We start from the raw sequence: 12,701 nt of genomic DNA, 5'->3' as shown, positions 1-12,701 counted from the left end.
CGGTTCCCAGGAGCAGAGGGAGGGGTCAGGCCGGGGAGGGTTTTCAGGCTTTATTTGGAAAGCTTCACAAAAGGGCTCTGCTCATTAAAAAACCAACCCCGGCGCTAGAAAAATAAACCCATGGACACAGGAAGGAGCCAACCCCACACTGAGCTGCTGCCAGAGCAGCTCAGCTGCCCCTCTCCAGCCCCACTGTGGGCATCACCCATTGCCTCCTCCATCCCGGGCACCAGGAGCAGGGATTGGTGCCCTGGGGCCTCCTGCCTGCCCAGGAGCACAGGTTGGAGATGGGCACAAGGCTCCCGTCTCCTAAGCTGGGCTCAAGTGGTGGGCACGGGCCAGCTCCCAGCCCAGTGGGGCAGGCAATGGCAGCGCTATGGGGGCCCTGCCGCAGTGTCCAGGCTCTCTGCAGGGTTCAGGGCCAAAGCAATGCTTCCCCTGGCCGTGGAAGCAGGGGCGTGCATGGGGCTCGCAGGAGGCATCGCAGTGGGGAAGCCCTGAGCATCACCGCAGGACAGGCTCCTTAGGAATAGGTTTAAGGCTTGCTTTGTGTTCCAGAGCGAGAAGGGGAAGCTCCCCTTCCACTGCCAGCACTCTTCCTCCTGGCTCCTGAGCTGCTTCCCACCACCTCCTGTAGGACACAGGGCTCAGGGAGCCTGTGCTGCCCGTGCAGGGAAGGATGTACCCGTACCAAGGGGGTGTCACAGCCCGCACCCCCAGCCCTGCTAGCACGGCCGCTGCTCCCTGTCCTCCACCAGCAGCTCTGCCGTTGTCTCCTGGCTGCTGGGCACTTTGGGGCTCCAGGACCGGTCCTCCCCGTCCCGGGCTGGCTCCGGGTGCTCACACTCCAGCTCCACATCCTCCGTGTCCTTCTCCCGGTACAGTGGCACAGACTCCATCTCCAAGCCGCTCTCCAGGGCTCTGTGCTTCCCTCCCTGCTGGTACCACCTGCAGGCGATGGAGCCACTGCAGGCCACGTCCAGCCCCACGTTGTTCCTGGTCAGGCAAACCTCCAGCATGTAGTAGAAAGTCCAGAACACAGCAAAGCATCCAAGCAGCAGGAGGGTCTGCAGGGGAGGAAGCCCCTTCAGAAACAAAGCCCTGCCCCAGTGCCTTGCATTGAGGCTCAGCACCAGGAGGATCAGTGGGGCTGGCTCTCAGGATGGGCCCCCCCTGCTCAGTGCCAGCCCCATTGTCCCCATCCCATGGGCAGGCTCACCTTGAGGGTGTTGGCTGTGATGGTGAAGCGCTGCTCCTCTGGGATCTCCAGTCCTGGAGGGCAGGGCAGGGAGAAGTCACTGCTCAGGTACTGCCCACTCATGGCCTCCTCCAGCAGCCTGTGGGACCAAGGCACACATGAGGGTCCCATAGGAAGGGCTGCTCCGGGAGGGTCCCCAATGCACACAGAGGGTCCCTAGGGTCTCTTCCACCACTGTGGGCTGCTCTCCTGGGTCAAACCCAGTCACTGGGCTCTTTCCTACGGCCCACAGCTCCCCTGCAGTGTGTATTGAGGGCAGCCCCATAGCCCTGTGTTAGGGGCTGGTAACCAGGCTGCAGCTTCACCCTCCCTGCAGCTCACAGCAGCCCTGCTCCAGGTAAGCAGTGCTCAGGATGATGTCCCTTAGCCCTCCATTGATGTTGTCCCCAGCAGGACAGGGCTGTGGGGTCCCACCTCTGCCGCTCCTTCATCTCCGCTGGGGACCAGGAGGAGCCATACAGGGTCAGCTGCCACTGCTTCAAGGTCCCAGGCCTCAGGCTCTCATCTCCTGGGGAACAAACAGGTTGGTCCAGTGGGAACTGTCCCACCCAGCCAGGTGGCACCAACCCATGGCCACACGGAGCTGCTGCCGCATGAAGGTGTCAAGGGCAGGACTCACCAGTGTCCCTGATGACCAGTCTGTAGGTGCCCTGTGCCTCCTCACCCCAGCACCTGACCGTGGAGAAGGTCCAGTCAGCAAAGCCATTGGGGTCCCTGCCAAGGGGGAGGAGAAACAACCCCTGAGAGGGGCTGGACAGGGCCCCAGGTGGGTGTCCTGCCCTGTCCCCACTGTGCTTACGAGTCCATGCTCCTGGCAGTGCCTATCAGGGACATCATGCCGCTGGGGCAGAAGAGCCGGATCTCCAGGTTGCCGCGGCGGGGATGGGTTATGGTGACGGTGACAGCCACGTGCTCCAGGGTTCTCATCCCGGATTGCTCCAGGTCTGCGGTGCTGACTGGGAAAGGGAAGGTGGTTGGGATGGAGCCTCCACCTCACAGCAGACACGTGCGCATCTCTGTGCCCTTCTGTCCCTGCCTGAGCTCAGCCAGGATGGGGAGGATGAAGGGCTGAGGAGGAGGTGTTGGGGAAGGAGGGCTGAAGGGCAACTGCACAGCAGTGGGAAGCTGGTTCCTGGGCATCTCCCAGCACACCCAGTGCAGGAAGGTGACAGGAGCCCAGGCTTTCCCTTGCTCACAAGGAGGGACCCAAGGCCCTGCCCTCTCATGCACCAGCAGCCTCTCGCCTGCATCCAAACCTCATGTCACAAGTGGGGCCCTGCTGATCCCTACACGTCTTGTGCCATGGGCTCTGTGACACCAAACCTTCTCCCTCCAGCCCTGACTCACAGGCTGGGGGCTCAGGAGCCCGCCCAGGGCACTGTGGCCATGCTGGGGGCTCGGAAGGGCTTGGGGCCGAGCTTTGCTTCCCACTGGTAGCAGCCGGAGCAGAGCCTTGTTTATGTGGACAGAGGGAGGCCAAGTCAGGAGCTGGAGCATTACCTAACATGGTCAGAGCCGGAGGAGCAGGTCTGGCTGCTGCCCAGCCCGGCCATGCTCCCACTGCCTGTCTGGCTCCGCAGAGGCATCGCTCTGTGGGATGGAGCTATGGGGAGGGGACCACATGGACCCACACAGCTCCCCTGGGGAAGGCAGAGGAAGCAGAGAGGAGGAAGCACAGGCAGCTGATGCTTAACCCCTTGGTGCCCTCGCACAGCCCCTGGCTGTCAGCAGCTCTGCCCCACGCCACAGGGCCCGGGCTGGATGCGGCCCCAGTGTGCCCAGTGTGTGCTCTCACCATTCCAGGCGGCCTCCAGCTCCCGTGGTAGCAGTGGGATGCTCCGGCCCTCCCGCAGGGCTGGGCTCACATAGGAGGCGAGGTATGGGACTGACTCCCAGATCTGCAGGGGAAAGGACAGGATCCAGCACGAGGACACAGGCTCCCTGCACATCCCATCTCTATCTCCAGCGCAGTGGGGCTGGAGGAGTGGTATGAAGGTGATGGCCTGGGGCTGGAGAGGCCAACTGAGGCCTGGGACTCTCCATCCTGGGTTTGTCTTTGCCATCACCCAAGTGGCTTTAAGCAGTTCCTTGAAGCTGTTCTGTCTCAACCCCAGGTACAGCAGGGCAGGAGACACAGGCTCACGGTACCACAGAGTGGCCTGGCTTAGAAAGGGCCTTAAAGCTCTTCCAGTCCAGGGACCCCTTCCACTGGAGCAGCTGCTCCAAGCCCCTGTGTCCAACCTGGCCTTGAGCACTGCCAGGGATGGGGCAGCCACAGCTTCTCTGGGCACCCTGTGCCAGCGCCTTAGCACCCTCACAGGGAACAGCTTCTGCCTAAGAGCTCATCTCAGTCTCCTCTCTCTTGGGCAGGTTCAAGCCATTCACAGCAGAACACAAAGGCCTGCAGGAAGAGCAGCCTGAAAGTCCCTGTGAAACAGGGGCATCGCTGGCACCAGCAGTGACCCAGCACAGCTACAGAGCTCTGAGCACGAGCAAGGACCAAGTGCCAAAGGGACGTGCCCTGCCCTCACTGGGAGGGAGGGATGAGGATGCCCTGTGCTGCTCTGAGCACACCAGTGCCTCACAGCCCCAGGATGCAGAGCCCAGAACCCCCTGTTTGCCTGGGGCACGGTGCCCTCCCTGCAGACCCCATGCAGGGAGGAGGCTGCTGATGCTGCTGATGGAAGTGCCCAAGCCATGAATCAGAGCTGGCGTCTCCCAGCAGCAGAGGCTCTCGCCATGGCTATATATAGTGCTGGGAGCGCTGCAGCTGGGGCAGGTCTCAGGCTCTGCCGACAGCCTCATGACTTCATACCCAAAGCAGCCTCACCGCGAGGGCTGGCCAGATGATGGCCAGATGCTGGCCCTCAACAGCACCAGTGTCTCCCTATGGCACTGCCAGCACAGGACCCATGTGCGTGGTGGGGTAGGGAGGGAATTACCTTGGCAGCATTCACCAGCCTCCATGCGTTCAGCAGCCCGAAGCCGTGCTGATGGCTGTGGCTGAAGCCTGCCCGGTTGGTGTCCCACTTGGCATGACGGTCCTCGTACTGCAGTGAAACACAGGGGGCAAAGGGAACCAGGCCTGAAGGGAAGGAGGCTCAGGAACGTCCCGCAGCAGGGGAAGGAACCCACATGGCCTTATTAGACAGAAACAGGTTGACCTTTGAAGCAGGTCCCGGCACAAACAGGCTTCCCAGCTCCTCAGAAAGGAAATCAAGCAGCACGAAAGGGCACAAATGCCTCTGCTCTGAAACATCCCAGCTGCTCCCTGCTCCCTCAACCACAGCCCGCGGGATGGCAGGAGCTGGGTGAGAAGGAACCAACTCCTTTAAATCAACAAGAGCCGGGCCAGGACAGATCTGGGTCCCATCACTTATTGGGTTGTAGCACTCTGGCAACACGGGCCTGCAGTTGTGGAAAACACTGCCCCATGCCAAAGGGAGCAGAGCACGGGCTGGACACGGACTCCTGCTGTCAGAGGGTGTGGGGAAGCCCTGTCCCAAGCCCAGTCGGGCAGCTCCAGTCAGTTCCCCTCTTATTGCTGATCCCTGCAGTGAGGCTGTGCGGGAGTGGAGGCCAAGCGAAAGGAAGGGCTGTTTGTTCCCAAGCTCTCCATTCCATGTGTTTCCAAGACCCCGTCTCTCTGGGGAGTCCCAGGAAAGGCCGGGGCAGGGCAGAGATCCTTGCTTTTCCCCTGCATGGGCTGTGGAGTGGCACTGAGGAGCTGCATCCATCCCTTTGGGCAGGGATGCTCTGCACACGCACACAGTGCGTGCGAGGAATGGTGAGCCCCTGGAAGACCTGTACCCTGGCAGATGGAGGCATTCCTGAGGCAAATACCCCATTTATTATCCTGACAGAGGAAAGTGCTCCAGACACATTCCTGGAAGGAACATGGGGTGAGGGGAAAACGTAATCCCTTTGGGAGCCAGACAAGTGAGAGATTTATAGAGGGGCAGGCAGACATACCCAAGGATGCGCACAGCAGGACCAGGGCCCTGAGGGGCAGGGATGGAGGGAGGCAGGGCAGCACTCACCTTGGTGGCAGTGAAGACGATGATGTGCTGCACATCCCTCCATGTGAGGCAGGGCCGTACCTGCAGCATCAGTGCGATCATCCCGGCTGCGAGGGGAGCGGCAGCAGAGGTCCCGGTGTGCCCTTCCGTGCAGCCCGTGCCCTTCTGCAGGTCCCAGTCCGTGGTCACCTGCAGGGAGAGCAGAGATGCCCCCGGGCAGGACACTGCTCCCATGCTGGGATGGGGTAGACCAGAGGCCTTCCCTGTGCCAGCTCTGCCATGCTCCCAGAACACAGTGTGCAGTGTCCCAAGCCTGTCCCCCTCTTTACAGGGCTTCCAGATGGAACAAGGTCGTTCTCTGGATGCTCAAGGATCCCCCCTACAGAGCAAAGGCACAAAGGTCCCTGCCCCCTGCCTGCATGACCCACAGCTCATCTGCCTGTCTCCCAGCATCTGTGCCACACAGGCTGCTACCCTGCACCACAGGGGGGAATTTGCCCACACGAGCTCCCTGTCTGCCTGTGGTTGCTGGGATGTGTTGTAGGGCACATCCAGCTTGACCACAGAGGCTGGACCAGCTCTTGCGAGAGGCTTCTGAGTTCAACCCAACCTCCCTGGGGCTTCAGAGGCGACATCTCTGCCCCTGAGCACGAAAACCAGTCCAGGGAGAGGCACAGCCCCAGACTGGGGCACCACAAGTGTTCTCCAGGGCACCTGCACACAGGCACAGCCAGGCTGCCCTAGGACCAACCCAGCAAACCCAATGAGCTGCTGCCACCTCTCATAGGGACCTCACATCAGGGATGAGGCATCCCAATTGAGAGGCAATGAATGAGGATCATCTCATTTAGGGAAAGAGAGGAACCAGGCCTGAAGTAAGCAACTCCAGGGGAAACTCATGGCAGTTACAGTCTGGGACCTTCCCCATTTTCATGGCTGACCACAGCATCACAACCAGCACATGCAGAGGAACCACACGGAACTGCACAGAGCCTCGAAGGGGCAGTGGGACATTCCCAAATGATAGCACCTCACTGCAAGCCGAACGTGCCCATCTCCCTGTGCTCCCCATGGGGTACAGCCAGCACTGCCAGAAGCTGTGGGGTTGTTGCCTTCCCTGCCTGACTCCCTCACGCTGCGTGCTCAGATGCTGCACGTCCCACAGAGAACCCCCTGAGCAGCATCAGCTGCAGGAGGAAATGCAGCTGGTGCCAGGAGCTGCATTAAATTCTTCCCATTAAGGAAGCCACAGGGGTTTATAGGCTGGTAAAAGAGAGAGCTTGCAGAATGCTGCTGAGAACTTAACTCTGGCACCACCGCGGCACAAGGAAAGGGCATTGAGGGCCTGTTACAGGTTGGAGCGTGCCATGGGCTCGCCAAAGGAGCGGCTGTGGTGCTGCCAAGGAGCAGGATGGTGTCCTGGCATGTGGCATCCCGTCCTGCCCCCCCCGAGGAACACCAGCTCCTGTCAGTGTCCCATAGGGCCAGCAATTGAAAGGAAGGGGCTTTTGAGACCTTGCAAGCACTGGCCCCAGCGGCAGGCTCAGGGGAACTGAACACCCCAGAAGCCTGGAACTGGTGGTGAAAGCCCAGCAGAGCCCTTGCTTGGCCGCTCTTCCCTTTCTCCCTGGCGTCAGGAGCTTCCAAACCAGCCTGGGACAACTGAAGCTATTTCTGAAGGGAACATCAGCTCCGTTCTGGGTTTTACTTTCCTGGCCACAGGAGCCCAGCCATCCTCATCCAGCCTTGGGCATTCCCAGCGGGAGATCCCAGCCAGTGCCACCTATCCCAAGTGGCCCAGGGTGGCTCAGGCTCTCAGACACAGCACAGCAGGACAGGAATGGCTCAGAGCCCCCCCAAGCACAGGAACGCGCTGGGTCAGACCCAGCTCCTTGGCTCGGGCACAAAGGACATTTTGTTGTCAAGAAGTCATTTTTTGGCAATAAAAAGAGAAAAGCTGATAAAAATATTGTGCAGATTTGAGCCGAGAGAGGCGCAGGGGCCAGAAGAGACGGGAGGATGGGGCCAAGCAGCTTCAAGAGCCTGACGCTGCCCCAGCCCGCAGCGCCTGTCCATGCTCTGTGCCCTTGGGAGCAGAAGTGAGGGGTCAGGCTTGAGCCCCTTTTCCATAGGAAAGCCCACGGTGGCACAGGGGTCTCACCCCAGGCCTCCTCAATGTGCCAAGGTGGCACATGCACAGCTGGAATGAAGCTCATCTCCTCTGGCTCTGCCTGGCACTGGGTTGGAGCAGATCCCAGATGACATTCCCATGGACACAGCACAGAGGAATTTCATAGGGGTCACCCAAGCAGCCCCGGGATGACTGCAGGAGATGCCTGCCCCAGCTCCCACCAGTGCTGAGCAGGGAGATGAGGCAGCATGGTCCCTGTCCCTGTCAGTGATCTGTGTTTGGGAACTTGGTGTGCCCATGAACACCCTCACAGAGGGAAGGTCACCACGCTCCAAGTTACAGGCTGACAGTGACAGCACAGGAACAACCACAGACAGGAAGCTGCCTCCCAGAGCACTGTTTCTGCAGGACCTAGATAAAACCCATGTTTATTTCTGCCTCACAAGGGAACCCAACCACCAGCCTAAGGCAGACACACAGCAGGCAAAGGGACCTTGACTTTATCTCTTCTCTGCTCCTGGCTGTTCCAGAGCCTTGGAAGCCGTGTGCCCCATGCGGTACTCACAATGCTCCTCATCATCTTGTCCCCACCGCTGAAGGTCACTGCTAACATAGAGGCACACTCCTCAGCATAGAAGGGCATGGAGCCTGTCTCGTCCACCGCACCTGCAAGAGAGACAGGCACAGGCTGGAGGGAGCCTCATCTTCCACCCCTCCTGCAGCTCCTGCCCTCGAGCCCATGACGGGGATGCTGTGTTTCAAGTCACTCCCTCAATGGCAGTGTCTGTCCCAGCCTCAGCACCAGAGGCCTGCACATGGGAATGTCTCTGGCCTCCTCCAGCTCTGTAGGTCCAAGGGAAACTGCAGGCTTGAGGGTGAGCACTGCCACTCGTTCCCAGAGGACAGATTCCCACTATCCATCCAGCTTCCAGCTTTTGGCCCGGAATGAGACACAAGACACGCTCTCACCTATGGTGACAGTGTAGATGGAGTTGGCATAACCATCATAGTTGCAGTTGTCGTTGTGCTGCCCTCCGTTGCCGCTGGCCACCACGAAGATGCTCCCAAAGCCCCTGCGCCCTGCGATGACACCGTGCTGCAGGGCAGCCTGCGGAGAAGGGAATCAGCTGGGAATGGCCAGGCTATGGCTCCCTGTGTCAGCCTATGCTGCGCTAAAGGGAAGAGGAGGGAGAAGAAAAGCAACCCTGCAGGTAATGAGAGCGCAGAGCCAGGCCAGAGCATGACCTCCACAAGGACAGCAGCAACCCCAGCTTCACAGGCTCACTCTGCAGGTGGCTCTCCAAGGCTTTCCTGCCCACAGACACTGCCCACACGTGGCCTCTCTGCAAGGCTCCAGCCCCCACAGCTCTGCCTTCACTGCAAACAAAGGTGAAGGCAGCACTGCAGCAGGCAGAGGCCTCCACACACAGTGCTGTGGCAGAGCAAGCTTTGCTTTGCTTGCACCCTGCATCCCTGTCTCTGCATGCAGGGAGAGAGCAGATGAACTTGCAGAACTGGAAAGCAGTTGTTATCCTGGAGCGCCAGCTCGGCTGTCAGCACTGCTCCCAACACTGACTGCCAGCTTCTGGTTACAGCAGTACAGCAAGGGGCTGCCAAGCAAAAGGGAAATGAAGCAGAACCGCATCCCAGGAGCAAGGGGCTGCCCGCTTTGGGGCTGCCTGTGTGACCCCTCACTATGGCACCTGGGTGCATTTACTCCCTTACTCCTGGCATCGGAAGGCACGTTCCCTGCCGGGAGCAGCACCCAGAGCACCAGGAACACTGTGTCTCCAGAGCAGGGAGCGTCCCGTGGGCTGCCAAGACTGTGAGGACACCAGCACGGGTTGTGAAAGAGCCTTTTCCTGCTGGAACCAGCCTCTCCCTGGGAAGCTGAGCTAATGCTGCCTCAACACTGCCCTCCCACAGCAACGTCACGGCTCCCCAACGTGCAACACCTCTGCTGGCAGCCACGGGAGCAAGGAGACGTGCACTGCAGCCCAGCAACAGCACCCCGGGGGTGACCCCAGTGCTGGGGATGGTTTTACCTTTCCCAGTTGATGGGGGCCATCCACGGTTTTCCCATCATCATCTGGACCCCAGCTGCAAAGAGAGACACCAACAAGTGACAGCGCCGGAGCTGCAGGCACCAACTGCTCTGCCCATTGCAGTTTGCTGCTCCCAGTACAGGACTGGGATCGGAGGGCTCTGTACCTCCCCATGCAGCCCATGGGACATGCCCCAGCAGAGCACAGAGGGCAGCCAGATCCCGGTAACAGGGATACTGATGTTCCTCCTAACAGACCCCCTCGAGGCACCCTCATGGACACACCAACAGTGCTGGTTTTGGTGCCTCAGGGCTTGCTGGAGCCACAGGAGGAGCCGTGACCCTGTCCCCAGGCTCACCTGCAGCTGTAGATGTCATTGATCTGATAGTGCTTATTGAAGGCAATGGCCTCCATGCTGTCGGTGAGGGGCCCGTCCAGCACTCGGATGCCTGTGGGGCACAGGACAACAAACATGAGGGCAGCGGATCAAAGCGAGCTGTACCAACAGAGCAAACAGGCTCCAGGACACTGACCCTCCCAGCCGGATGCAGCTGTAACCCTGCAGCTCAGTGCATGGGGGCTATGTGTGAGTGAAGGACTGGAGGTGCAGCCTGCACAGCTCCTCATCTGTTGGACACAGCAGCAGCAGTTTTGGGATGGATGGCACGCTTGCCCGCTGAGGGAAGGGCTCAGGGGATGCAGGACACCCTGACTACTGTGTATGGACCAGGAGGGCAAGGTCACCCCTCAGCAAAGCCAACAAAGGCTCAGTGCTGAGTCTGCAGCACCCCAGAGCACTCATAATTACTGCTCTGCATCAGTTTAGGCTGGCAAAGGACGTTACAGATGAAACCAGGCACATGCATCTCAATTAAGACTACTTAGCAGCCGCGCACCCTCCCACCCATCCCAGCTCTCGCCTGACGCAGCACACGCGGCTTTTTACTGCCACATCCGAGCGCCTCATGGAGCACTGAGCGCAGGGCAGGGGGGCAGAGCTGAGCCCATGGGACGGCTCCCGACCCTCTGGATCCCATTGGCATCCAGGGACACCCGCTCCCATCCCATGTCACAGCCAGGGAATGTGGCACCATCTGCCGAGCGCAGGGAGAATCGCCTCCGGGCTGCGGTGCGCTGGAGCAGGCTCGTTGTCACTGTCTGGGTCAGGGGGGCACTAGCGATGTACGGATGTGCTGCTGCCCAAAGCCATCCCAGCACACAGCTATCCCAGTGCGCCAGGAAGCGGCTCCCATGGAGAGTTCCTCCCTCAACATCCCAAAGAAGGATCCGTCTGACTTGGAATCAGCACTTCTATGGCCCCTAGCACCGGAGCTGACACAAGCCAGGCACGACCCCAGCACTTTGGGGTGTCACGGTCACACCATGCACCCACCTGCGATGCGGCTCCCATAGGCAACTCCCACCGTGCAGAAGCTGTTGTTGGGCACGGCAGCGATCTCCCCGGCGCAGCGCGTCCCGTGGTGGTTGCCGTTCTCCTCGTCAGGGTGAGGCATGGGGTCGGGATCGTTGGAGTTCAAGTCGTAGCTGCCTTCTGGGCTCTGCAAACAGACCCACAGTCACCACTGAGGGCACTGAGTTCCTGTCCTTGGGAAAAGCAGGACTTCAGAGCGGGCTGGAAGTGATGGGAACATAGAGGATGCACGCATGTAGGACTGCAGCTCAACACTGCTGCCTGCTGCTGTGGCAACGGGATGGGCAGAGGGAGCCAGCTCTCACCTCCAGCTAGGGGTAGCACAAAGGCTGGGAGCCTGGGGGGCACAGCATCCCAGGAAGAGCTTTCCCATTGGCACTCCCCACCCTGGCCGAGGCTATGGGGCAGGCAGCGCTCGGTGCCCTCCGCACTCACGTAGTTTGGCTGTATGTCCTTGATGGTGTGCTCCACGCCATCATCCACCACCACCACGGTCACACCGCGCCCCGTCACGTTCCGCTCCCACACCCCCGTGACGTTGATGTCCTTCCCGGGGCTCTTGCGGTTGTTCTGAGCGCCGGAGAGGGAAAGCGGAGCAGCACATCAGGCACAGGGGGTACCCATCGGGGTGCCATGGCAGAGCATCAGGCACAGGGGGTACCCATTGGGTGCCACAGCCCCACCGGCGGCAGGACCCGCACTCACCAGGTGCCACTGCAGTGGGTATTTGGGGTCGTTAAAGTGCAGGCTGCGCTTGGAGCGCTTGAGCAGCCTCTGCTCTGCGTGCCACCGCACGGCATCGTGCCGGGCGAGGACCGAGTCCACCGCGTGCCTCACGGCCTCGAGGCCGGCGCGTCCGCCGCGCTGGGCCCTGAACAGGTAATGGCCCCGGAGCTCCCCGATGCGGCCCATGTTCACCAGCCCCGCGGCACGGGCCAGCTCCTCAGCGCGCTGCTCCAGCTCGTCCTCGGGCGCGTCCAGGCTCACGGCCCAGCTCAGCTCCTCGGGCCGGGGCTCAGCGCCCCGGGGCTCCCGGGGGCAGCAGGAGGCGAGCGGGACCCAGGCGGCGCTGAGCCAGAGACATGTGTGGATGCAGAGCGTGGCCTCCATCCCTGCGCTCCATAGCGGTGCCCTCCGCTTCCAATGCAGCATCAGAGAGGCGGCTGCAAGCAGTGGAGAGGAAAGCCGGTGAGAAACTATTCCCGTCGGGAATAGCGTGGCCACAGCCTCACCTGGAAGTCCCGTGGAGCTCTACGGGCTCCAGGAAAACCCCTGGCAAGGAGGCTCCTTCCCAGTGGCGCAGCTCCGGACGCCACACGTGCGCTGGGACGGATCCCAAGCGGTGCACAAGAGGAGCCACTTCCTCGTCTCCGCACGGAGAACAGGCACCGAGCGGCGCCTCTGCAGCCCCATAGGCATACGTCGGGGCCGCCCCATGCTCCGCGCACACCCCCCCAACCCCTTCCCACCCGCTCCGGGCCGGAGGCACCGCGGCACCGACCCGGGCACTGCCGGGGGGGGGGGGGGGAGCGCTCCCCGTGTCCCGCTCCGCTTCACCCCGCGGTGCTCGGAGCTCGGCCGCTCCCCGGGGGCCGCCGGAGGCTCCTGCGCCTCCGGTCCCGGTGCGGGCCCGGACCCCTCCGGCTGCCGCCGCTCCCGTCCCGCGGGGCGCTCACCGGGCCCGGGCCGGCGCTGCCGGATCCCCGCTGCCGCTGACAGCGCCGTCACTTCCTGCGCGGCCTCCGCTCCGCCAGGGGGCGCCCGCGGCCCGGCCGCGCTGCAGCGGAAGGGGCGGTGCGGGCCGCGCTGTCCGCTC

At 61.6% G+C, this 12,701-nt stretch overlaps 1 protein-coding gene across 1 annotated transcript; it reads right to left on the bottom strand.

Annotated features, from left to right (window-relative positions):
• Positions 1-35: 35 nt before the first annotated feature.
• PCSK7 (proprotein convertase subtilisin/kexin type 7) lies at positions 36-12,626 on the bottom strand. Its single transcript, XM_034069589.1, has 16 exons — positions 12,562-12,626; positions 11,591-12,048; positions 11,321-11,455; positions 10,847-11,012; positions 9,812-9,902; positions 9,454-9,508; positions 8,378-8,516; positions 7,974-8,074; positions 5,299-5,466; positions 4,201-4,308; positions 3,054-3,156; positions 2,058-2,214; positions 1,878-1,972; positions 1,673-1,766; positions 1,220-1,337; positions 36-1,067 (listed from the first exon to the last, which is right to left on the bottom strand). Exons 2-16 carry the CDS (start codon positions 12,035-12,037, stop codon positions 726-728), a joined length of 2,319 nt encoding a protein of 772 aa, XP_033925480.1. The 5' UTR covers positions 12,038-12,048; positions 12,562-12,626; the 3' UTR covers positions 36-725.
• Positions 12,627-12,701: the final 75 nt, after the last annotated feature.

Source organism: Melopsittacus undulatus, chromosome 15 (genome assembly GCF_012275295.1).
Source record: "Melopsittacus undulatus isolate bMelUnd1 chromosome 15, bMelUnd1.mat.Z, whole genome shotgun sequence".
In the NCBI taxonomy this organism is placed as follows: Eukaryota; Metazoa; Chordata; class Aves; order Psittaciformes; family Psittaculidae; genus Melopsittacus; species Melopsittacus undulatus.
The sequence above is the reverse complement of the archived record's forward strand: the minus strand, read 5'-3'. Positions and strand labels throughout refer to the sequence as shown.

Coding starts and splice junctions, on each gene's coding strand:
- PCSK7 (XM_034069589.1), bottom strand. CDS start 12,037: ATGCTGCATTGGAAGCGGAGGGCACCGCTATGGAGCGCAGGGATGGAG. Junction 8,075..8,377: donor CATCTACACTGTCACCATAG/GTGAGAGCGTGT, acceptor TCTCTCTTGCAG/GTGCGGTGGACGAGACAGGC. Junction 1,767..1,877: donor ACTGGTCATCAGGGACACTG/GTGAGTCCTGCC, acceptor TTTGTTCCCCAG/GAGATGAGAGCCTGAGGCCT.